Consider the following 25,288-nt stretch of genomic DNA (forward strand, 5'->3'; position numbering starts at 1 on the left):
ATACCCACTTTTATGTGACATGTTAAAAATAGAAGATTAACCCTCCAGTCAAAATGTGCAATTAACATCAGACTACCACCCACACAATAAGGCTAAGTGCCTCTTTGCTGGGGTTGTTCAGAGTTAAGGTGTCTCTCTGATGAGTCCACTCTGACCCAACCAGTGTTGTAAACACCACTTGTGTCCACACGACTCCATTACAGACCACAAGGCCCATCGTGTCCAAATGCCTCTGTTATTTATTTATTATTGACTTTATAAAGTCTGGGATTAATGTGTGAACTGTTAGACTAACGGACATGAAGCACTGATGACTGAGCCTCCGTTGTTTTGGGGTATTATAGGATGTGTTAGCAAGTGGTGAATATAGCCAATGAATCAAAGACTCATCGTACATTGCAGTCAGACTATTTCCAAGGTACAGAAATTATCAATAAATTGGGAATTTTCCCTTTAAGATTTTGTCAAAATTCTGTTAGTTTAGAGCAGATTGGTCAAACGTTCCTAGAACTGGTGGTTTTGGTCTAGTTGGCATTCAAGTCTGACTAAGAAGGTTTTTAGCTCAATATATTGAAATAGCGTATCTAAGTTTCTTCAGCTGGGTTTAAATTCAAAGCAAGTTGCTGAGGATAGTTTAGTGATCCTTTAGACAAGGATGTCTTAAATGGCCTTCTCTGTCTCAACAGATAGACATGGTGTTGTAGTCTAATCCCAGATCTCATTCCCTGCTCCGGGATTCAAGAATACTGTACAGCGTTACATACAGCCGGGGTTCCTGTGGTGGACAGGGCATCGGTCCAAACAGCTGTTAACCATTCCCATTCCCAACGTCTCCTGGGCAACGTCTCGGAACGCAATGGAACATTCTGGGAAGTACCATGTGCCACAGGTGGCAGGGGACGACGTAGCCTAGTTTAGTTTAGCGTTAGCATAGCGCTGGGTGATTACTTCTACTTCCAGTCTTCCTAGTGTACACACATCAGGCCAGGCAAAGTAGTCTTTCATTCTTCCCAGAGGCCTGAACCAGAGGAGGGGGTGGAGGAGACACCGGACACTAAAACAACAAACAGGAGGCTGCACATAAAGTGTGGATCCCCCTAACCTTCAGTGGTGGAACGTGGGGGAGAATTATGGGGTATGGGGGGAACGAGTTAGCGCGGTACAAAGATATCCCAGACCAGTACAACCCCCAGGTCTGAGTCAGAGTCAGGACACTCACCCCCTACCCTAGAGGCTAGAGAGATCAAATATAGCCTGTGAGAGAGAGAGAGAGAGAGAGAAAGAGAGAGAGAGAGAGAGGGGGAGAGAGAGGGAGAGAGAGGAGAGTGAGAGCAGAGCGAGAGACAGAGAGAGAGAGCAGAGAGACAGAGAGAGAGGGAGAGAGAGAGGGGGGAGTGAGAGCAGAGAGAGAGAAAGAGAGAACAAGAGAGAGAGCAGAGACGGAGAGATTAGAGAGAGAAAGAGAGAGAGATCAAAGAGAGAGTGCAGCAGAGTTTGCTGTGGGCCCAGACCGTGTGCCCTGGTGTCTGGTTAGCTGGGTAACAGATATAGCCTTTAGCAGCTTACGCAGATGGGCCGTGGGCATTCCTCCTGAAATATACCTGCTAACACCAGCTCTCTCATGGGGAGCGGAGTCATACACAGACATACAACCCGGGTTGGCTTCAAACACCTTTCTAAAATATAATACCGTTAATATGGTCATAAGTAGACTCTTTTTACCTCTGACAGTTGAAAGTTAAAATATTTATGCAGAATAAGAAACCCATGCGGGATATTAACCCACAACCATGGTGTTGGATGCTCCACACTCCAACCCACTGAGTCAGTGGAACCTCCTAGTCAACAACTCAGCCTCTGAATACACGGTCGACAAACACCATTGTGTTCTAGTCCCTGTGCACGGACACAGACAGCTTCTTTAACTCTTTATTAACCATTGCCTCGGTGAGTGCAGAGAGTGTGGGTGGAGCGGATTCACATTATGCCAGCAGATCAGTGGAGACAGGGTTGGGAACACGAAAAGGCATATCTATTTAGCTGGTTGAGCATGAAATCTAATTATGCTTTAAAACTGAGAGAGAGAAACCCGGCGAGGAGGGTGATGGGAACCATGGAAATGGAGGAGAGGGAAGGAGAGAGAAAGGGAGAGAGAGTGGGACACGGAGGAGAGGAGAGAAGGGAGGAGGGGGAGAGGGAGAGAGATGGAGGGAGAGAGACGAAGGGAGAGTGGGAGAGGGAAGGGAGAGAGAGAGAGGGGAGAGCCTGAGTCAAAAGCAAGACGAATGCGATCACAGGCTTGACTGTAACCAGATAACATGACATGCACCCATCAGGCCAAAATTCCATTTATATATAGATAGGGTGAAGCTTTATTTAAACGGGGGTCAATAAAATGCTTATAAAGCATTATTTAATAGCTCATTACCCATGAACAACCGGTTTGGAAATATTTAATTAATCATTCATTTGTGTATTTTGTAGCAAATATATTTTCTAATCATGTATTTTGTAGAAAATACATTTCGTAATCATGTAATCAAGTCACTCAAAGGCCTTATTCATGCATTTAAACATAGGTATTGATTAAAAACTACATAATGATGTTTACTAACTGACTGACTGACTAACTGACTGACTGACTGACTAACTGACTGGATTACTAACTAAATGACTGACTGTGACTAACTGACTGGATGACTAACTGAATGACTGGATGACTAACTGAATGACTGACTGAATGACTGACTAACTAGATGACTAACTGAATGACTGACTGTGACTATCTGACTGACTGGATGACTAACTGACTGACTGACTGACTGGATGACTAACTGGATGACTAACTAACTGACTGGATGACTAGCTGACTGACTAACTGAATGACTGACTAACTAGATGACTAACTGAATGACTGACTGACTAGCTGACTGACAGGATGACTGACTAGCTGACTGACTGACTGACTAGCTGACTGACTGACTGACTAGCTGACTGACTAACTGACTGACTGACTGGATGACTGACTAGATGACTGACTAGATGACTGACTGACTGACTGACAGGATGACTGACTGACTGGATGACTGACTGACTAACTGACTGATTGACTGACTGACCGACTGGCTGGCTGACTAGCTGGCTGACTGACTAGCTGACTGGATGACTGACTAGCTGACTGACTGGCCGACAGGCTGACTGAAAAACTGACTGGGTGTCTGACTGGCTGGATGACTGGCTGACTGATTGACTGGCTGGCACCGGGCCTCTCTGGGGGCACAATCTGTGACATCAGACTTTGCATTTCAGATTCGATGATGTTAATCATCTGCCTCGAAGCCACAGAGCAGCCTAGGAGACATGTTCCATCTCAAGGAGAGAGAGAGAGAGAGAGAGAGAGAGAGAGAGAGAGAGAGAGAGAGAGAGAGAGAGAGAGAGAGAGAGAGAGAGAGAGAGAGAGGGAGAAGAGTGGCTGCAGAAAATCTGAGGCAGACAGACACTGGCATGTGAGGTTAGCACTGGAGCACAGAGATGCAGTCACGCACTGTGACAGAGAGAGGGATAGAAAGATGGAGAGGGAGGAGGGGGTGAGAGATGGGAGCAATATGAAAAGAGATCGAGAGGAACAGTAAGAGAGAAACAATAAGAGAAAGCAAGAGAAAGAGAGCGAGAGGCAGGGAGAAAGCAAGAGAGAGAGGAAGGGGAAAGAGAGGCGGGGAGAAAGAGCGAGAGAGCGAGTAAGGGAAAAAGAGAGAGAAACGTAGGGAGAAAGAGAGAGGGAGAGAGGCAGGGAGAAAAAGAGAACAGCAGGAAGAGAGATAGAGGCAAGGAGAAAGAGAGAGAGAGCGGCAGAGAGAGACAGGGAGAGAGAGAGGGGCAGGAAGAAAAAGAGAGAGAGAGGTAGGTAGAACGAGAGAGAGGCTAGGAGAGAGAGTGATAGAGGCAGGGAGAAAGAGAGAGAAAGAGAGAGGCAGGGACTGTAGAAAGAGAGAGGCAGGGAGAGAGAGAGAGAGAGAGAAAGAGAGAGAGAGAGAGAGAGAGAGAGAGAGAGAGGCAGGCAGAAAGAGAGAGAAGCAGGCAGGCAGAAAGAGAGAGGCATGAAAAAAGAGAGATAGAGGTAAGGAGAATGAGAGCGAGAGAGAGGCAAGGGGAAAGAGAGAGAGAGAGAGAGAGAGAGAGAGAGAGAGAGAGAGAGAGAGAAAGAGGTAGGGAGGAAGGGAGAAAGAGAGATAGAGGCAGACAGGCAGAAAGAGAGAGAGAGAGAGAGGCAGGGGAAGAGAGAGAGAGAGACAGGCAGCCAGAAAAAGGGAGAGGCAGAGAGAGAGAAAGATAAAGAATGAGACAGAAGAACATTCTCTAAAGCCAAGATGTTAATTGTGTCTTACCCCTGTCTTACAACTATAGGAGCACTTCAGACAATTTCCAGAGCTCCTCTCAACAGCCTGTGTGTGTGTGTGTGTGTGTGTGTGTTCATTATTTTATTCAACACCTCCTCTGTAATAGTCACTCAAAATCACTGTCAAAGTAGTAAAATGAGCAGTATGGTTACACTGCCAACCCGAGGACGGCCAACTGCTGCAGCTCTGATCACGGCAAAAGTGAGAAAAAGATAAACCCGGTCAGCTTTATATGGTAGTCAAGCAGTGGAGGCTCCTCAGAGGAGGAAGGGAGGGCCATCTTCCTCAGTGAATTTCGTTAAAAAAAACACACTGTTTTGCAATGAAGGTCTACAGTAGCCTCAACATCCCTCTGTAGGGTAGCACAATGGTGTAACCGGAGGACAGCTAGCTTCCATCCTCCTCTTGGCACACTGACTTAAATACAAAACCTAGGAGGCTCATGGTTCTCGCCGCCTTCAATAGACTTACACAGTAATTAAGACAACATCTGGAGGACGTCCTCCAACCTGTCAGAACGTATGCAGCATGAACTGACATCTTGTCCACCCAATCAAAGGATCAAATAATGAATATAGTACTGAAAGCATAAGCTACAGCTAGCTAGCACTGTAGTGCATACAATGTGATGAGTAGCTGACTCAAAGAGAGCGAAAGACAATAGTTGAAGAGTTTTCAACAAAAGTAATCTCTTCAAAAATGAAGGAGAAGCAACAGAGAGAGAGAGAGAGAGAGAGATTGTAATTTTGTTCACTTTCAGTTTCACTTACTTAGCTAGCAATTGCAGCCGGTTAGTTTAGTTACTCAAACACCCGCTCAAACAGAGGGATGCTATATTAGCTAGTTGGCTATGACTATCCAACACAACACTGGAACTCTTCCAAGTCAAGGTAAGCTTTTGGTTTAATTAATGTATTGCCACCGGGGCCCGTTGGTGGAACTGCTTACTGACAATACACTAACGTTACTGCATAATTGTAGCGGGTTTACTAACACATTAGTTATATTAGTTATGTTGACTTTACTTTAACTAATATGGGGACAACTATGTAGGCTGTGTGTAGCGGTTATGACATGGCTTGGAAAGGTTTTTTCCCCCGGTCACATATGGCTGATGTGTTGTTCATTGAAGTCCACAAACGAAGGGAGAAGGTGAGAGGAGGAGAGTGCATAGAGGCTAGAATGAATACAACGTGGCTGTTTATGAGTGATCAGGGGTGTATTCATTCCACCGATTCTGCTGAAAAATATTTCTTAAATGGAAGCAAATGAAACCGGGATAACATACCTGAATTTGTCCAATAGAAACTCTCATTTGGAACTGTTGGACTAATGATTACACCCTAGATCACCTAGATGCAGGCAAGAGTGTACAAGGCGGTATTGAATGTGTCACTGTCATCTCAACATTTTCTCTCGACCTGTGTGCACCTACATTGTAAACTTTCATTCATAGGCTAGGTTGCAGCAGCCTCCTGATGGGTACAGGGAAGATTTGAGTATCATGTAGTAGCCTAAACCTACCAATGTTACATTGAACTGGGTGAATGGAATATGAATGACAGTCATCCAACATGCTGTAATAGAAATAAGGCCTTGCTTATGAAAAAATGTATTGTCCTCCCTCACGTTAAACGGCACTGACCACCACTGTAGTCAAGTATTATAGCTAACCGGGTTGCCAGTCTGTTTATGCCAAGGTTAATACAGTCCTGTGGTGGGTAGAAGACCAGGTTTAAATCCCATCATTCACACTACTTCCTCAACGTCTAAGGAACCAATTGAATACTAGATGCCAGTGCGCGTCAGAAACTCGTCATTCGGCCAGCCCAAAAGGCATTTGAAAGAATTTTGGATTTCTCAATCATTGTCAGTTTAAAAGTCCTTTTTCATAGGGAATAATGTGTCAGTCAATCAACATTTTTAGTCTTTAAAACTCGACGACTACCATCAACCACTAAGTGTCTATAAAATCTCCCTCTATAACACTCAGTGTCTATAAATCCTCAATGCCTATGGCTGGACTACTCTGCCAGTATGACATCATCCTCTGGTCGGTGCCATTAGTATGAGAGCCAAATGGATCACTTGATCTCCAGGGGAACAGACCAAGAGAACAGAACATAGTTCAGGCAGTGATGTCACCCTCCCTCACAGGATGCTGCTGAGGGGAGGACGGCTCATTATAATGGATGGAATGTAGTGAATGTTACGCTATTAATGATATTAAATGAATGCCATTGCTATGAGCCCATCCTCCCCAATTAATGTACCACTGGCCACCTGTGCCCTCCATCCATGAGACCTGGGGTGAGGTGATGAGGTGAAACTATCATAATTTTGCAGAAAGAAATGTAACACATAGAACCAACAGGATTCCAAACCTATAGACAAACCTGATAGACAAACATAGGTAATCTAATCTACACAATACATTCCTATCTGAACGTTCTGTAACGTTGCACCCTCCTAAACAGACCCCTGAAGTTAGGCAGAACCAGATCGCCCTGGAGCTGAGTGGGGTGTCATTTGATTACTAGCTGCATTTGAAGCACAGAATAGCAGTGTGGGCATTAATAAACACATAGACAGTGAACCACTGCACCTGCTAGACATGTCAAAGTGAATGGGCATGTCTTCTGTTCTGAGCATGGCAGCTAGACATTTGATCAGTTCATTTGCCAAGGATCTAATTATATTTATGAAAATTGCATATAGAACTACCTTTTGACTTTTTTAGTAGTCACTGTTCCACCATTACATGCAAGGTATTCAAGGAAAAGGGAATGGGTGGGTAGGGATGTACTGCCTAACTCATATTGGATAGAAATAAAGAAGCCTATCCTTCCTAAAGTAATCAAAATGCCACCGCATGGCATGTCGCCGTTGACAATATGATGCCGACAATGGGGCCTTAGAAAGGGTTGGCGTACTGCTTTTTCAGTGTACATGGAATTGCGTGTGTAGAGCCATACATGTATTCTACAGTGGGCTGAGACTATTTGGTCATTCATTGCTTTGCCTTGTCACTGCACTGAGATGAAAGATTCAAGTCGTCCAATTCATTGAGTTGGACATGATTTACCTGAAGATACGTCAGGGGCGTTGCCAGAAGGGTGCTGAAATATGATTGTCCACACTTAGTGCCTCCCCCATCTTTCAATCTGGCTCAGATAGGAGAGAAAAAATGGTGCGTTTGTTTTGCCTGTTTAGCGGTATTACAGAGCTGGCTAGAGGACCATGCGGACGGCTCAGAGCTGGCGGGAAGGCTGGTTGATTGGATGACAGGCTTTAGGACTATGGAAGATGGCTCAACATGATCTCAGAGCATTTAATATTGCAATTCGTACAATATGCAACAAATTTGCAAAAAGTATGATATTTTACTAATTCAAATGCATTGTTGCTAACATGGCTAGGTGGCCAAGGCTAACGTTAGCTAGCAGGCTATGGGTTAGTTGTTAGGGTTAAGGTTAGGAGTTAGGTTAAAGAGTTAGGGGAAGGGTTAGCTAACATGCTAAGTAGTTGCAAAGTAGCTAAAAGTAGTTAGCAGTTGCAAATTTGCAAAAAATGTCTATGATGAGATTCGAACACAACCTTTGGATTGCTAGGCGTTAGCGTTATATTTTTGCCACAATTAACCTTCTGTCTTACGTAACCATACCAAATGTAACATATCATACTAATTTGAGTGTTGCGGATTTACATGTTCTATGTTACGTCTAGACCAGGCTGGTTGGCTAGGTAACTCCTGTTTGACTTTACAGGTGCTGAGCTAGTGTGTAGTTGCTAGCGTGTAGTAGCAAATTTCTGTAGGCTATGGCATGTATTTGTTCTAGAATGTTATGCACTTCCCTTATCACCTGAGGTGAATGAAGCTACAACAGCCAAGTTGATAATGGCTGAAATCATTTTTGCCTGTTTTTGTTGTTCTCCAAATATAATTTTAGAGCTTTTAAATTGTGTAAATCCAGTAAATCAGCTTCCACTTTCAAAAAATTCCTTGAAGGGGAAAAATATGTATTGGAGGGGGAGTTACCACTGAACATATATGAGTATCTAACTTGAATATGGATCACTTCAAATGTATTTATTTAATAAATTAGGGCAGATACAAATTAACAGTTGGAACAGTGATTCAATACAATGCATCATAGTTTAAAGACATTTTCAAAGCTATTTGTGATGTGATTTGCTGATTTCCCATGACCACCCAGGACTGGTTACTGCCCCCCACCCCACCCCACCCGCATAGAATCACCCGGGGTAGCCTGTAATGACAATAGCCTATTTATTATGACTGATTGATCCGCCACTAAATCAGTGTAAAGTGTGTTTAATCAAACGAAGTCGGCTATTAACTACAGGCTAAATTCAGCAAGATCCAGAAGCACAATTCAAACATTGTCACAGTTTTCGAAGACGTTATGCATTTCCATTGACTGTTTGTTTTCATAAACCGATGGGTAACCGTTTGCAATGCAATGCAAGTTTTTCCAAAAATGTTGTAGGCTATTATTGGGCTATTTGTAAACATAACAACATTGTCAAATAGGCTTATTATAATGATATACTTATTATATTATAATAATATAAATAAAAACTATCCTACATCACAATAGCCATACATTTATTGTATTAATTTATTGTATTTTGCTTTAGGTTTAGTATTGGGAAAGCAAACAGGCTGTCATCGGAGGACAGGCTGTCATCGCAGGACAGGCTGTCTGGTAAGGCTACTTACAGAAGTGGCGACGGGAACTGCACGGTTGACACACTATTTAACGAAGCCAGAAGTAAAAGTAGAGCGGTGAAGGAGCTGTAGGTATCCATGATTGAACGGAGTTCCCAACACACGATATTAAAAAACGACTCAAGACAGGGAAAGAGATGCGTGAAGCAGTCCAAATCCTGGAACCGTGTGCGTCTTCTTGCGCGTTCAGTGGACCTGTCACGCAGCCATCGGGGGACAGTTTGAAAACAAATCTCAGCTGGTTCGTCTCCCCCTGATGAGTTTGTGTTTGTATGTCTTTTTGAAAGAGTGTGTGTCAGATCTCCGGCGGTAACCTTACAAGAAGCGCCCAGTGTGTTTTTAGAAGAGTGGAGAGGGAGGACGCCCCGTTCTCATATCTCCCCCGCTCGTCAGCACGGAACAGTGTGTGTAGGAAATGTGTGTGAGAGAGCCCTCCCGAGCGGATCGGTTTCCGAGCCCCCCACTCCACTTTACCCCCACCCCTTGCCTGAGAACGATCATCATCATCACGCGTTGCTCTCCATACAAGGCACTCACTCCTCACTGGGGCTGGGCAACGAACGGCCACCGCCTAGCGAGCACACAACACCAGCCAGACCGACTCAAACTCACTGGCAGACAAAAACTGCATCCCTTTTCATTTTAATATACATTATATCACATATGTATGATATTGATGATATTTCTATCGGGACAAAGGAAACTGTTCTAAAATTGTGACTGCATGGCTTATATAAAATAGCAGTTATTTTTTTAAAGGTACCAGATCATTTTAACAGTCTGACCCCTGCCCCTTTGCTTGCTAAACTGAAGAATTGGGCTGGGGATATATAACCACTCTTATATTTGCATCTATCTATCTATCATTAATACATTTTATACAACTGGTGGGTGTAATGCTGATTGGTTAAAACCGCATTCCAGCTTGTGTCTATTCCACAAGTTACCATCGGCTAAATCTATGACTTTAAAATGACTATTTACTATGTTCCATCTGACTGCGCAATCCACTGTCTCATCAGCCCAGCCAAGCAATTTATCAACTTGATCTCCACTATAAAATGCATCTAGACATTATCTCACATTTGTTTTTGACTAACATTTCGTTTTCAACAGCGGAGATTTGTTTAATCCTTACTATCTGTCTCTCTGACATTTGCAACATTGTTTCAATATTCAAATTCAATCTAAAACTGGTCATGAACATGTTGGGAGTTGGGACGAGACAGACAGGCGTTTCTCAGCCAGTTGAAATCATGAATCAGCTGGCATAATTTTTGGGGATATATACAAATATATATATATTCCTGCTTCAGTTTGAAGTGATTGTGTTAGCTGTGTTGTTGGCTAGCTCTTCTGAACAACAATATCCTGACAAGTGAGCACATTTCCTTTGCCAGGTGAAATCGCACCTCATTAGCTCATTGTTATGGATGTATCAAAATAAAAGTCTCTAGAAACTGCTCAAAGAAATGCTAATGCAGCTACTTTGCTGGTATTCTGGCTGCACTTTTTTGACGTGACTAAGTTAGCCGTAGTTGTCTAGCTGGCAAGCAAACAATAAGAACGTTGACAGCCAGTATGACAATGGAACATTTAGAACGAACGACTCGCGTCTATAGATACAGAACAAGAAGACTGAATGACTGGGTCACGTCTCTTGCAACCGAACCGATAGAAGCAACCCTAGATTTGTGTTGGGACTATATCTTGTGGAAAGATGCAATAGTATGAACAAATTAATCAAAATAATGTTTTTAATGAAAATATGTCAATCGTTATTTGTGACTCGTTTCAGGAAACTAGGGGTATTTTACGAGTCACTACTTCACAGGAGAGCCATTTGAATGTAAACAATTTTTTTATTAAAATGCGTTCTTTTGCAGAAATGCTCTCTGGAACATGTGAACTTTCATGTGCCTTAATAAAAAACTTGTATGCCATCTGTAAATACAATTGTTAAATTATGAGCCTAGTTGGTTTAGCCACGGAAAAAGTCAGCAACCCTCCCGCTAACCATGATTGGATGAGATAATGAGTGGGATGGACATGCAGAGAGTTGTGTTCGGATTGGTCTGCCATGTAGCATGCTTTTGTCTATAGCATGAGCTGGTTAGTATGTGTAGGTAATCCTTTCTACCACAGCTATTTTGAAAGATATCATGTAGTGAACTGCATAAGTGTTGCTGTCCACTTTGTGGAGGACCAAGGTTTGAAATCACAGGAATTAGAGTATGATAGCTAATGAGATGGAGAATATTCTGGTGTTTGATTGCAAATATGCAGAGAGAGTCGAAAGGGAACACATTGTTGTATAAAACACTTGTCTCCGGATTACATCTTCAAACTAAGGGCAACCATGGCATCCATGACAGAGCGGGAGAACCGTTACCCATGTATACGGACGGGTAAGATAGTCTAGCTAGCTACATTTTCAGATATTAAACGTTTGTAATTTTGTCAGAAAGTCATTTTAATTTCAAGTTAAAGTGTACTGTTAGCTAGCTAGCTAACGTTAGCTGGCTGGCTCGCTAGCTAACGTTACATGTATGATCTGTGTAGTAATATTATTTGTATCTCAGAGTCATTTGCATTGTTAGTTGTAGCGTAATGTTAGCTTGCTAATATTGAACCTGGTTGGTTAGCTACCTGCAGATTCATGCAGGGTAGTAACGTTATGAGTTGGGATTTTGGTTCATTGTTTAGCTAGCCTGCTAGCTACATGTCTAATCAAAAGACTCCACTGTCTTTTGCAAGTAACCATTTCAATAGAATGTTCATGATGTCACTGCAACAACTGTTGGTAGAAATAGGAGGTAAATTCACTCTGGCTATCTACTCCGATTTCAGAGCGCTTTTGTCTGAGTAACTCACAAAAACCTGACAAATGTACAAACGCTCAACACCCTTTGAATATTTCCGGTGTCAGTAAACATTGGCAAAAGAACGTAACTCAATTGTTGCTAGCAGCACAGTTGCAGTCACCAATGCTCTGGATAACATAAAAACAGCATAACCAGCTCTGCTAGGTCGAGTAAAATGGTTAGCGTGAGCTGTTTTCTAATTTGGAGTCAACATGGGCCAGCATCCCTGTGGAACGCTTTTGAACACCTTGTAGCATCCATGCCCTGATGAATTAAGGCTGTTCTGAGGGCAAAAGGGTTGCAACTTAATATTAGGAAGGTTTATGACTAGAGTTTAAGAGCCTGTGTGAGTGATATAAACCCAGATGGCTGGTTAATCTATGAATAGCTCATAATTCAAGGCACATCATGATTATTACCCGTCATAGCTATCATTCCTGTGCCATCTGTAGGCCTAGATGTGCAGTGTTTGCCATACAGGGCTGTGGAGCGATCCGGGCGCTCCGCTGCCCCTATTATACCAATCAGAGATATATTTACTGTGCAAATAAGTGGCGCGCTCCTCAGCTCTGCAAATATCAGGTTCCACCAGCAGCCATATTAAATAGTTGTGTAAAGGGACCTCTTCCTAGGGTCCTGGTTACATGAGAGTATTTACCATGCACCACCACCAGACTGTACTGGACATACAGTGCCTTTGGAAGGTATTCAGACCTCTTGACTTTTTCCACATTTTGTTACGTTACAGCCTTATTCTAAAATTGATTCAATCAAAAACAATCCTCAGGAATCTACACACAATACCCAATAATGACAAAGAGAAAACTGTTTTATTTTATTTTAAATGTTTGCAAATGTATTGAAAACAGAAATACATTATTTACATAAGTATTCAGACCCTTTTCTATCAAAATTTAGCTCAGGTGCATCCTGTTCCATTGATCATCCTTGAGATGTTTCAACAAATTGATTGGAGTCCACCTGTGGTAAATTCAATTGATTGGACATGATTTGGAAAGGCACACACCTGTCTATATAAGGTCCCACAGTTGACAGTGCAACCAAGCCATGAGGTAGAAGGAATTGTCCATAGAGCTCCGAGACAGGATTGTGTCGATGCACAGATCTGGGGAACGGTACTAAAAATGTCTGCAGCTTTGAAGGTCCCCAAGAACACAGTGCCTCCATCATTCTTAAATGGAAGAAGTTTGGAACCAGCAAAAGTCATCCTAGAGCTGGCTATCTGGCCATACTGAGCAAATGGGGGGGGGGGGGGCCTTAGTCAGGTAGGTGACCAATGGACAACCATTTCTGCAGAACAACACCAATTAGGCCTTTATGGTAGAGTGGTCAGACGGAAGCCACTAGTCAGTAAAAGGCACATGACAGCCCGCTTGGAGTTCGCCAAAAGGCACCTAAAGACTCTCAGACCATGAGAAACAAGATTCTCTGGTCTGATGAAACCAAGATTGAACTCTTTGGCCTGAATGCCAAGTGTCATGTCTGTAGGAAACCTGCCACCATCCCTACGGTGAGGCATGGTGGTGGCAACATCATGCTGTGGGGATGTTTTTCAGCAGCAGGGACTGGGAGACTAGTCAGTATCAAGGCAAAGATGAACGGAGCAAAGTACAGAGAGATCCTGAGAAAACCTGCTCCAGAGCACTCAGGACCTCAGACTGGGGCAAAGGTTCACCTCCCAACAGGACAAAACCCTAAGCACAAAGCCAAGACAATGCAGGAGTGGTTTCAGGACAAGTCTCTGAATGTCCTTGAGTGGCCCAAGGAACCCGATTGAACCCGATCAAACATCTCTGGAGAGACCTAAAAATAGCTGTGCTACAACACTCTCCATCCAACCTGACAGAGCTTGAGAGGATCTGCAGAGAAGAATGGGAGAAACTCCCCAAATACAGGTGTTCCAAGCTTGTAGCATCATACCCAAGAAGACTTGATGCTGTAATCGTTGCCATAGGTGCTTCAACAAGTACTGTGTAAAGGGTCTGAACACTTAATTAAATGTCAAAATTGTTGCTTCGTCATTATGGGGTATTGTGTGTAGATTGATGAGGGAAAAAAACAATTTAATCAATTTTAGAATAAGGCTGTAACGTAACAAAATGTGGAAAATGTCAAGTGGTCTGAATACTTTCTGAAGGCAGTGTAGTTGAAGGGTAGACACATGAGGGCATGCATGCCTGCCCAAATAAATCCTCATTATAGTAATTAACCAATTACATCAGAGCATTTCACAGTATCACAAAATGTACAGTTGTCAAGAAGGAATTACTGGAAATGAGTGTCTCACACACATACACAAGCACACACACACAGCTCATTCTTCATGTGTTTAGTCTGTCTTAAACAGGAAGGCAAACAGAAGGCCCCCTTTAACAGGATTACACTGGATTAAATCAGGATAATGTGTTATTACTAAAGCCTAAACTCAACAGCAGCCAGCTGAATTACCAAAGACATCACATTTGGCAACGGTACAGCTGATGGATATGCATGTCTTCAATATATTTGAATGATGATATGAGACTGATGATATAATAATTGTTTGATATAAGAATTCCTGCTATCAGTGTCAGCTGATAGCATGAAACCTAGAGAACCACCAAGACCTACCATTTACTACGGCAAAAAATACTTCAGGGAATAAACCTCTAGCACTCATAAACCAGTACACAGGTTACCAGCTCTGAACACGTCTCTGAACATGTCTGTCTCTGTCAGCTTGGAAGAAAACGGTTTGTCTATCATCTGGCTATTGATAAAGAGTCAGATCTGAAAGTAAACACTGTCTCTGTGAAATGTACATCCCACCAGTCTTACAGTATTCCTATCAAATATCTAGGAGCAGAGCAATATATATATATAGAGCACTGGATAGGACCTGCTACTGAGAATGCATGTCTATATTGGTGGATATGCACAGTTGGCCTGTGGCCTTGTCGCTAATATAACAGAAAGCCAGCTGAACTCAACCACATGTCTAACTGGTCCCTGGTGGGCGAGAGAGAGAGAGAGATAGAGGGAGGATAGTGAAGAGAGAGGAGATTGGAAGAGTGAGCGAGAGGAGAGAGAGTGGAAGAGTAAGAGGGAGGACTGTTCCGAACTGAATTAGCGACTGCTGGGTGCAGGTGGGGCCACTCTCTCACGACCAGCCCCCTGTCGCCCTGGGATTCCACCCTAGCAGCCATTGCCTAGCAACGCCACACCGTCTCCTCACAACGAGCGGCTTCTTCCAAACGAGCGCATGGTGAGGATGGGGGTGTTGCGGCTGAGTGTTGCGGCTGAGTGTGGGAGGGAGGTGTGTGTGCCAGGGTTTCGAGTGGCACTCACAGCACTTACGACTCCATTACAGGTTATTTAAGGTTAGTGAAAGCTCAGCAGCCCTCATCTTCAGTTCAAGAATAAACAAACAACAAAAAAAAGTAATGCTTAATACTGTTTCATTTCCCAAACATGTGGCAGCTCATTAAAATATATTTGCAGGGCAAAGAGTCTTTGCATTTTATTTAAATGACTTTTGAATCCCTTTGGGTCAAAATCATCCGCTGGCCTTTTTCAGATCACATTAAACGTGTAGTGTAATAAAGCACACACACTGTCTCTTCACTCATCACTGGCTTTGTGGCTTTCATTAGTTAAGGCTATTTTAGGGATGTTGACATCGACGACAGTTGGGCAGATTCGTGCATATACAGTACCGTATCCCAAATGAAAACAACATGCGATTTGAAGGTTCAATGCAGCGTTTCTTTAAAACAAATCTCAATATCTAATCAGTACTGGGTCAGAATTAAGTCCTTTACTGTGATGGTTTTCAATTAAAATTGTAAAAAAGAAACAAAAATAGTTCATCAGCAAAGAGGAATTTCTCAAGCAACAATTTTGCTGGGACTGTCTCGGGGGAGTGGTCCGATATTATTGGCAGAGAGATTTGGAACTCTTTCTTATTGGTCTATTAACTCATTTATGTCACCAGGCAGGCCAAAACTCCATCCCACCAAAACAGGCTGAAATTCAGCCGGTCTTCAAACACTTCTTACACTAAAAGGGCTCTCTCATCATTTTCACAATTTCACAGTATTATTCCAATCTCATAGTGTGGACACATATAAAACACAGAACTGGGCACAGAACTGGGCCTTTAATGCAACTAGGCCCAGCATTTGGAAACCTCTGCAAAATAGTGCAAAACACAAATGTCATCAAAGAATCTGTTCAGAATAGTAACTCATGTTTCAATAGCTATATTAATTCATGTTTAAGTTAGCAATGAAATTGTGCATCAGGGCTGTATTCATTTATGATTTTTTAAATGTAACCTTTATTTAACCTTATTTTACAATGATGGCCTACCCCGGCCAAACCCTCCCCTAACCCGGACGACGCTGGGTGCGCCGCCCTATTAGACTCCCGATCACGGCCTGTTGTGATACTGCCCAGAATCGAACCAGGGTCTGTAGTGACCCCTCTAGCACTGAGAGGCAGTGCCTTAGACTGCCGGGCCACTCGGGAGCCTCATACAGTCTCATACAGAGACTCAGAGAAAGGAGTGCTGATCTAGGATAAGTTTTGCCTTTTAAAACCCCTTATGGTCGATGTCCGCACCCCGTGGAAATCTAATTAGCATAATCAAAAATCCCCATACAAATCTGTCAGTTTAAGCTAGAGATAGTGTATCTGTTTTTTGTCTTTGGATGTCTCAATCCACAGCATCTGCCTATGTAACACTTCCACATCTGCAGTGAAAGGTGACAGAGCTAGAGCGGTGTTTGTCAGAGCATGAGACATCCTGAAAATCAGTCTTCTCACAAAATGGTCTGTAGCATCTGAACGGTTTGGCCTAAAAAATATTATGACCCCCACAAGTGTCCTGGGACTCGTCTGAATTCGGTACAGCCGATCTGCCAACTTCTATCTGTAGCGTCCCAACAGTTTGGTGCAGTCTATCACAGTGCCATCCGTTTTGTCACCAAAGCCCCATATACCACCCATATACCACCCACTCATTGCGACCTGTATGCTCTAATCGGCTGGTCCTCGCTACACATTCGTCGCCTGACCCACTGTTTCCAGGTCATCTATAAGTCTTTGCTAGGTAAAGCTCTGCCTTATCTCAGCTCACTGGTCACGATAACAACACCCACCCACCCGGGTCGTGCCAATTCATGTAAATCTCCAATAGTGTAAGTCCATTGTCTGTTATGATGGTCCACATATTCCAGCATCGTACAATTCCTATAGCTGCCATTAAAATATCATATCCAGGGAGCCGTAGTAGCATGGAGGTCACTGCGCCAACCAAATCTATCTCCGTAACCGACCGTCCCAAGTGACAACCGGGGTCGGATATGCTTTGCTGGCTCTCTGAGGAGAACGGATGGTGGCTGTCTGGGATATGATGTTTGGGGAATACGACAGTGGTGAATGTCATTCCCCATGTCAAGTGACTGTTGGCATTATCATTTTGGAAGGCTTTGCTAAAGGAGGGGAACTCAAGGAAGGACAGATACGCCTTTTGGGTATCCGGGTGAGACGGTAGGTTAAGGGAAGAGGTTCCACAGAGACAGATGATGGGAAAAACAAAGATACTCATTCTCAAATCAACCCCTAGCTCCTAACCCTTAGACCAGGTCTCTCCAACCCTGTTCCTAGAGAGATATCTTCCTGTAGGTTTTCCCTCCAACCCCAGTTGTAACTAACCTGACTCCTCTTAGCAACCAGGTAATTATTAGAATCAGGTTCGCTAGATTTGGGTTCGAGTGAAAACCTACCGGACAATAGCTCTTCAGGAACAGGGTTGGAGAGCCCTGCCCTAGACACTGAAAGGTTTGGATAGGTTTAAACATTCATTCTAGTCTATCATGGAGCAAGGTAGCGCTACTCCCCTGTTGTTGACACCTGTCCTATCCTTTCCAATCTCGTGACTAGATCTACATGTCATCGGCTAAGAGAAGGCAGTGTTCACCAATAAGTCATTCCCTCATGGAAGAAAGGGAGGAAGGGACAAATTTGATCATTTTAATCTATTTAATCAATTAAAGATCCCAATTGAATCACCACCAATGAGCCAAACGGGCAGATCATGGGTGATTCAGCAGTAAACCAGATCAAGTTGGTGCTTCTGTTTCTTGTGTCAGGCCATTAAGAATTATTATACAAGTCATAACTGCCCGGGATGCTGATTAAACTTTAACATTGACCGTTGCCATGGAAACATTGCCTGGCTCTGGAAGAATTATAAAACAAATTCCACTTGGCAGGCCCATAAGAGAATGAAAGAATGCATTATTTGTTGCATGAATGTAATTTCCCATAGTCCGCTGTCATCCAGAATGTCAGAAGGACATTCAAGTAGAAAAAGAGAAATGGGGGTAAACCAGGACCCGTATGTATTAAGCATCTCAGAATAGTGCTGATCTAGGACCAGGTCCCCCCTGTCTTAAAAGGCAAAGCTAATCGTAGATGAGTACAGCCCTGATGCACAACTTCATTGCTTATTTAAACATTCATTCATGTTGCTATCCTTATTTGTATACATACATTAATTTAAATCCAGTCAATCTGAGATCATCACATCATGTAATTAATCTCACGTTGGCTATTTTATGTCTGGGACATTAGTTTCAGGTATAAGTGACAGCTCCTCCCTGGCTGTTTGGCAGCCGGACCTGATCAGGCGGTTCAGTATAAATATAGTGGCGCAGGAAAAAGGGCCAGTCATTCAATTACAGTCCAGATGGACCCCGCCTCTTTCTCCAGCAACCCGACAGGTCCCCTGTGTAATTATATTACCCTGTCTAATGGCTTCTATCATGTCACTTATCTCCAGTCTGGAGGGAGGGATGGAGTGAAGGAGAGATGGAGAGTGAGGGAGAGATGGAGATAGAAGGAATGGAAGAGACAGGAGATGGCATGAGGAGAGAGGGAGAGAGTGAGGGAGAGAGTGATGGAGAGAGGGAGAGAGTGAGGGAGAGAGTGATGGAGAGAGGGAGAGAGTGAGGGAGAGAGTGATGGAGAGAGGGAGAGAGGGAGGGAGAGAGTGATGGAGAGAGGGAGAGAGTGAGGGAGAGAGTGATGGAGAGAGGGAGAGAGTGAGGGAGAGATGGAGATAGAAGGAGTAGAAGAGTGGAAGAGACAGGAGATGCCATGAGAGAGAGGAAGAGAGTGAGGGAGAGAGTGATGGAGAGAGGGAGAGAGTGATGGAGAGAGGGAGAGAGTGAGGGAGAGATGGAGATAGAAGGAATGGAAGAGACAGGAGATGGCATGAGGAGAGAGGGAGAGTGAGGGAGAGAGTGATGGAGAGAGGGAGAGAGTGTGGGAGAGAGGGAGAGAGTGAGGGAGAGAGGGAGAGAGTGATGGAGAGCGGGAGAGAGTGAGGGAGAGATGGAGATAGAAGGAATGGAAGAGACAGGAGATGGCATGAGGAGAGAGGGAGAGTGAGGGAGAGAGTGAGGAAGAGATGGAGATAGAAGGAGTGGAAGAGTGGAAGAGACAGGAGACGCCATGAGGAGAGAGGGAGAGAGTGAGGGAGAGAGTGATGGAGAGAGGGAGAGAGTGATGGAGAGAGGGAGAGAGTGAGGGAGAGAGTGAAGGAGAGATGGAGGGGGAGGGAGAGATGGAGATAAAAGGAGTGGAAGAGTGGAAGAGACAGGAGGAGAGAGGGAGAGAGTGAGGGAGAGAGTGATGGAGAGAGGGAGAGAGTGAGGGAGAGAGTGATGGAGAGAGGGAGAGAGGGAGGGAGAGAGTGATGGAGAGAGGGAGAGAGTGAGGGAGAGAGTGATGGAGAGAGGGAGAGAGTGAGGGAGAGATGGAGATAGAAGGAGTAGAAGAGTGGAAGAGACAGGAGACGCCATGAGAGAGAGGAAGAGCGTGAGGGAGAGAGTGATGGAGAGAGGGAGAGAGTGATGGAGAGAGGGAGAGAGTGAGGGAGAGATGGAGATAGAAGGAATGGAAGAGACAGGAGATGGCATGAGGAGAGAGGGAGAGTGAGGGAGAGAGTGATGGAGAGAGGGAGAGAGTGAGGGAGAGAGGGAGAGAGAGAGGGAGAGAGTGATGGAGAGCGGGAGAGAGTGAGGGAGAGATGGAGATAGAAGGAGTGGAAGAGTGGAAGAGACAGGAGACGCCATGAGGAGAGAGGGAGAGAGTGAGGGAGAGAGTGATGGAGAGAGGGAGAGAGTGATGGAGAGAGGGAGAGAGTGAGGGAGAGAGTGAAGGAGAGATGGAGGGGGAGGGAGAGATGGAGATAAAAGGAGTGGAAGAGTGGAAGAGACAGGAGGAGAGAGGGAGAGAGTGAGGGAGAGAGTGATGGAGAGAGGGAGAGAGTGAGGGAGAGAGTGAAGGAGAGATGGAGGGGGAGGGAGAGATGGAGATAGAAGGAATGGAAGAGACAGGAGACGCCATGAGGAGAGAGGGAGAGAGTGAAGGAGAGATGGAGGGGGAGGGAGAGATGGAGATAGAAGGAATGGAAGAGACAGGAGACACCATGAGGAGAGAGGGAGAGAGTGAGGGAGAGATGATCCAGAAGGTTATATAACAAGACAGGGGGCATTTTGATACACCACAGAACCCTCTCTGCACCCATTAACAGGTCAGGGGCCTCAATCTGGCAGCTGTGGTAATATATGTATGTCCTAACATGGTGGCGAGAACAGAGGATGATTGGTGAAAGCCAAGTTATGACACACTACTGCCCACTGTAACCCATGGCACAACATGGCATTTGGTACTTTCTATTGAATAGAATGACAATGGTAATAGGTTAGTTCACAGTCACGTCCATACAATCGTGAAGCCATAGTACCGTTCCACTCATACACTAAGTATAATGCCTTTTTATTGAGGACGTTTCTAGTTATGACACCCTACATCCATTGTAACACATGGCCATTTGGCACATATAGCATTTGCTGTTGAATAGAATAACCAAAGGTCGCAATCCTTTTTCAGATCAGTGCAGATGAAGCACACAAGGCAAACAGAAGATGGCACAACATTAGATAATTGACACATAGCTACAGTAGGTAGATCAAACCCTTCAACTCAGTTTAGGACCAGAAAGTCCTTCACTGTTTACCCTGGCTTCAACCATGTTCTGTCGATGTCCCTGGCCTGAACTTTACAAGAGGATGAACCTCGTCTAGAAGGCCTCTCCAGATGACAGTCAGTTTGATCATGCTCAACGCAGTGAAAATGTGAGGCACACAATGACAGTTGAATAACCAGGCTTTGTTGATGTGACTCGTCTTTGAAGGCACGGAGGCACAAACAGGTCTTTAGAAGTGCAGGATCTGAGAGACCCGGACAGAGAGAAAAGAGAGAGAGAGAGAGAGACAATGTCGATGAAAGAGAGAGCTCAATCAGCGAAAGAAAGACAGCTGTGTGCTAATCAAAGCTGTGGCGTGATCAAATGGAAACATGTACTAAGTCGGCAAACCAATGTCCTTCAACGATCGTCCTTCAAAGTCAATTGCCAGCTTCCAGCCCCTACCATGGCTATATGTATGCTCGGCAAACATGAAACAGTATCAAATAACCAGTATTTAAACTAACTAACTAACTAACTAGGTAGCTAACAAGCTAACTAGCTACTTCTCAAGTTCAGATTTGTAGTTTAAGACCTTGCAGTGATTAACTTAAATGACCCTAGCAGCTTATCTCAGCAATGTGAAGGATATCTTCTAGACAAGATTCCCAGAGGGCATCGGCTGTAAAACAAATGTTCTGTGTCAACAAACATGAATTAGTTTGTGTAAGGCAGAGGCTAGCTAGCATCTGATTCACCCTTTTCACTTATGTAACGGCCTACGTAGAGTTGCCCTCTGGCCAGACATGGTGTTACAAGGGAGAGATCGGACATAGCTGGCTTTCCCTTTCTGGCATGTTCTCTGTCTCACCTCAGGAAAACATCACTCAGGAAAACTAAAACCCTTTCTGTTTATAGTCAAGATTCTTCAATTCTGTCTTCCTCATGGGGTTTTAAGTGGATCCTTGAAGTTGAGACATTCCAGATTTATGAAATGAAAAGGAAATTTGCTTTCAAATATTAATCATTAAAAGTCCAACTGCATCACTGCTGTGCACCCTCCGTGACCAACCTTAATACTCTAGCCTAGCTAGTTGTGAAGATCTGAAATAAATCCTAGGTTTAGGTTACATATAGACATATAGGCTATGTGGATCGGGGATCGGGGTTGTTTCTGGACAGGACTCGTTTCTGGACCAGATGGATCAGTTGGATGGAGGATGGCAGAATAAAGGTTGATGGTTCCATTCCCACATGGGCCGATACACTTCACTTCAAGTTCTACTCCATTTCTATACTGTATAGCCCGTTTCTGTGTGGAAATCTGTCCTCCCAGAATTGACTCCTGTCCTGATCCCCTGAGGGAGCAGAGGCAGATGCCTGGAGGCTCCAGCTGCAGAGACGGAATTAACAGGTGGGCTGACTGCAGCTCTGCAGGTGCAGAGAGACACACCATGCATCATCTGCCCAACGTGGCCTGGTTCCCTACAGTGGAATACATACAGACATCAAAACACACCTACACATGTGCAGTCAGGCACACACACACACACACACACACACACACACACACACACACACACACACACACACACACACACACACACACACACACACACACACACACACACACACACACACACATGCGTGCACACTAATGCATTGACACCCAGAGTTTTCCTTGCCACTGTCTAGGTTTGGAGGTGAAGGTCTGAGCTTTGTTAATTCCTCTTTGGCAAAAATGTCAAAAGCATTAGCCATCTACAATTTTGCACGATTGGTTGATTGAAAGGGACTTGTTCTCAGTACATAAGAGGTTAGGGTTAGGGCCATGTGGAGAGATAATACTTTCCTGTATATAGTATATTGTGGGCCTTGCACATGGAGTTGGAAGAATATCGCCCTCTACTGATATGCTACTATCATCACTACTACCAGTACTTCTGAGAAAGGGTTGCATCTCAATAGTCTGACGGGGCTTCCTCTCCTTGCCTTTTCTCAATCTGCATGGATCTGAGATCATTGGGATAATCTCAATTGCATACTTCTCACGTCCTCCTCAAAACCCATTAGAGGAGAAGGTCAGAGGGGAGGGACCTCTGGCTTTCATATCCAATGGGTTTTGAGAAGGAGGCGAGGAGAGAGGATGCAATTGAGATTCTACCACAGTATCGAGGAAAACATTGTGGATGCCTACTGGGCATTTCCCTTCACTTTTTTCAGATATTTCAGATCAGTGATGATTAAAGAGATGAGACAGGTAGAGGAAGCTAACTTATACTATTGAGATGCACCCATGGCTTCTATGCAAGCTCCACTAATCAGAAAAGCCAATTTACCCTAATGGGCAGCATAAACTGGGTCCAACGTATGAAGGATTTGTTTCTGTTTGAGTGAAGGCGAGTATACATGCTCATCTGTTAAATCGTCTAATATATTGCTCTGGAGGTGTAATTCATGGGCACCCCCACTCGATAAGCTGATTCATCAAAGGATTCAGTGGCAGTAATGTGTGTGTTCTGTATAGGAAGTCACATGATTTATATAAGTCCTCTGAGTATGTGAATGTCAATAGTAGAATGCTGTGTGGGTGTGTGTACTGGCGTGAACACAGTACATGCACAAGCATGCCCGTGAGTTTATATAATGAGTGTTTGTGTGAGGGACTCTAAAAGAGAGTGTGTTGGAGCATGTTGGAGAACACACACACACACACACATTGCGCGTGCTTCACAATGTCAACACAGCCCCTTAGCTAGTATACTGTCTCCTAACCAGACTAGCCTTTTCCCATACATCCCCATTACAGTATTAATGAGCATCAGCAGTATCAATGAACATGAGCAACGAATGGGGACCAGATTTACTAATGTATCCGAGCACACACGCACACGCACGCACACACATAGAGGAGTAACAGGTGCGGGGGGACCCACTGAACTTTAAGCGCCTCCAGGGTGCATAGGCTCACCTCACACCCATATAGGCTCACCTCACACCCATATAGGCTCACCTCACACCCATATAGGCTCACCTCACACCCATATAGGCTCACCTCACACCCATATAGGCTCACCTACTGACATTAAGTCAGGATTCCTATTTGACTCAGTCATGCCTACTTGCCTGTCCAAAATGTCCTCATCTCCTACCCCTTGTAAAGCGACTATCCCTGATGCTTCTCCCTCTTATTCCCCTGCCCCACTACAAAGTTTCTCCCTGAGTCCAAGGTGCTAAAGGAGCTCCTGAAACTTGACCAAAAAGACCATTGGACCCGTTCTTCTTTAAGGTTGCTGCCCCCATCATCGCAGTTTATAAAGTCAGAAAATCTGCTGTCTCAGCCATTGCCTGTCACAACATAGCAGTAGGAAGCTCTCTCATCCAGCTCTCTCATCCATTTATATGCAGATGATGCAGCCTTATACTCAGCTGGCCCCTCCCCGGATGTTGTGTTAAATGCTCTACAACAAAGCTTTCTTAGTGTCCAACAAGCTTTCTCTACCCTTAACCTTGTTCTGAACACCTCCAAAACAAAGGTCATGTGGTTTGGTAAGAAGAATGCCCCTCTCCCCACAGGTGTGATTACTACCTCTGATGGTTTAGAGGTAATCACCTCATACAAGTACTTGGGAGTATGGCTAGATGGTACACTGTCCTTTTCTCAGCACAAATCAAAGCTGCAGGCTAAAGTTAAATCTAGACTTGGTTTCCTCTATCGTAATCGCTCCTCTTTCACCCCAGCTGCTAAACTAACCCTGATTCAGATGACCATCTTACCCATGCTAGAATACGGAGACATCATTTATAGATCATCAGGTAAAGGTGCTCTCGAGCGGCTAGATGTTCTTTACCATTCGGCCATCAGATTTGCCACCAATGTTGCTTATAAGACACGTCACTGCACTCTATACTCTGTAAACTGGTAATCTCTGTATACCCATCACAAGACCCACTGGTTGATGTTTTTTTATAAAACCCTGTTAGGCCTCACTCCCCTCTATCTGAGATATCTACTGCAGCACTCTTCCTCCACGTACAGCACCCGTTCTGCCAGTCACATTCTGTTAAAGGTCCCCAAAGCACACACACCCCTGGTTCGCTCCTCTTTTCAGTTCGCTGCAGCTAGGTACTGGAACGAGCTGTAACAAACACTCAAACTGGACAGTTTAATCTCAATCTCTTCAATCAAAGACTCAATCATGGACACTCTTACTGACAGTTGTGGCTGTTTTGC

General features: G+C 44.3%; 1 protein-coding gene across 2 annotated transcripts in view; it reads right to left on the reverse strand.

Annotated features, from left to right (window-relative positions):
• The window catches only part of LOC139393227 (voltage-dependent calcium channel subunit alpha-2/delta-1-like), a 153,078-nt gene extending 143,527 nt beyond the window's left edge, over positions 1 to 9,551 (reverse strand). For both annotated transcript variants that reach the window (XM_071141676.1, XM_071141675.1), the window contains exon 1: positions 9,142 to 9,551. In XM_071141676.1, coding sequence (XP_070997777.1) covers positions 9,142 to 9,230 — 89 coding nt within the window. In that variant the 5' untranslated portion in view covers positions 9,231 to 9,551. The remainder of the gene's footprint in view (positions 1 to 9,141) is intronic.
• Between the last annotated feature and the right edge of the window lie 15,737 nt (positions 9,552 to 25,288).

Source organism: Oncorhynchus clarkii, chromosome 33 (assembly GCF_045791955.1).
Source record: "Oncorhynchus clarkii lewisi isolate Uvic-CL-2024 chromosome 33, UVic_Ocla_1.0, whole genome shotgun sequence".
In the NCBI taxonomy this organism is placed as follows: Eukaryota; Metazoa; Chordata; class Actinopteri; order Salmoniformes; family Salmonidae; genus Oncorhynchus; species Oncorhynchus clarkii.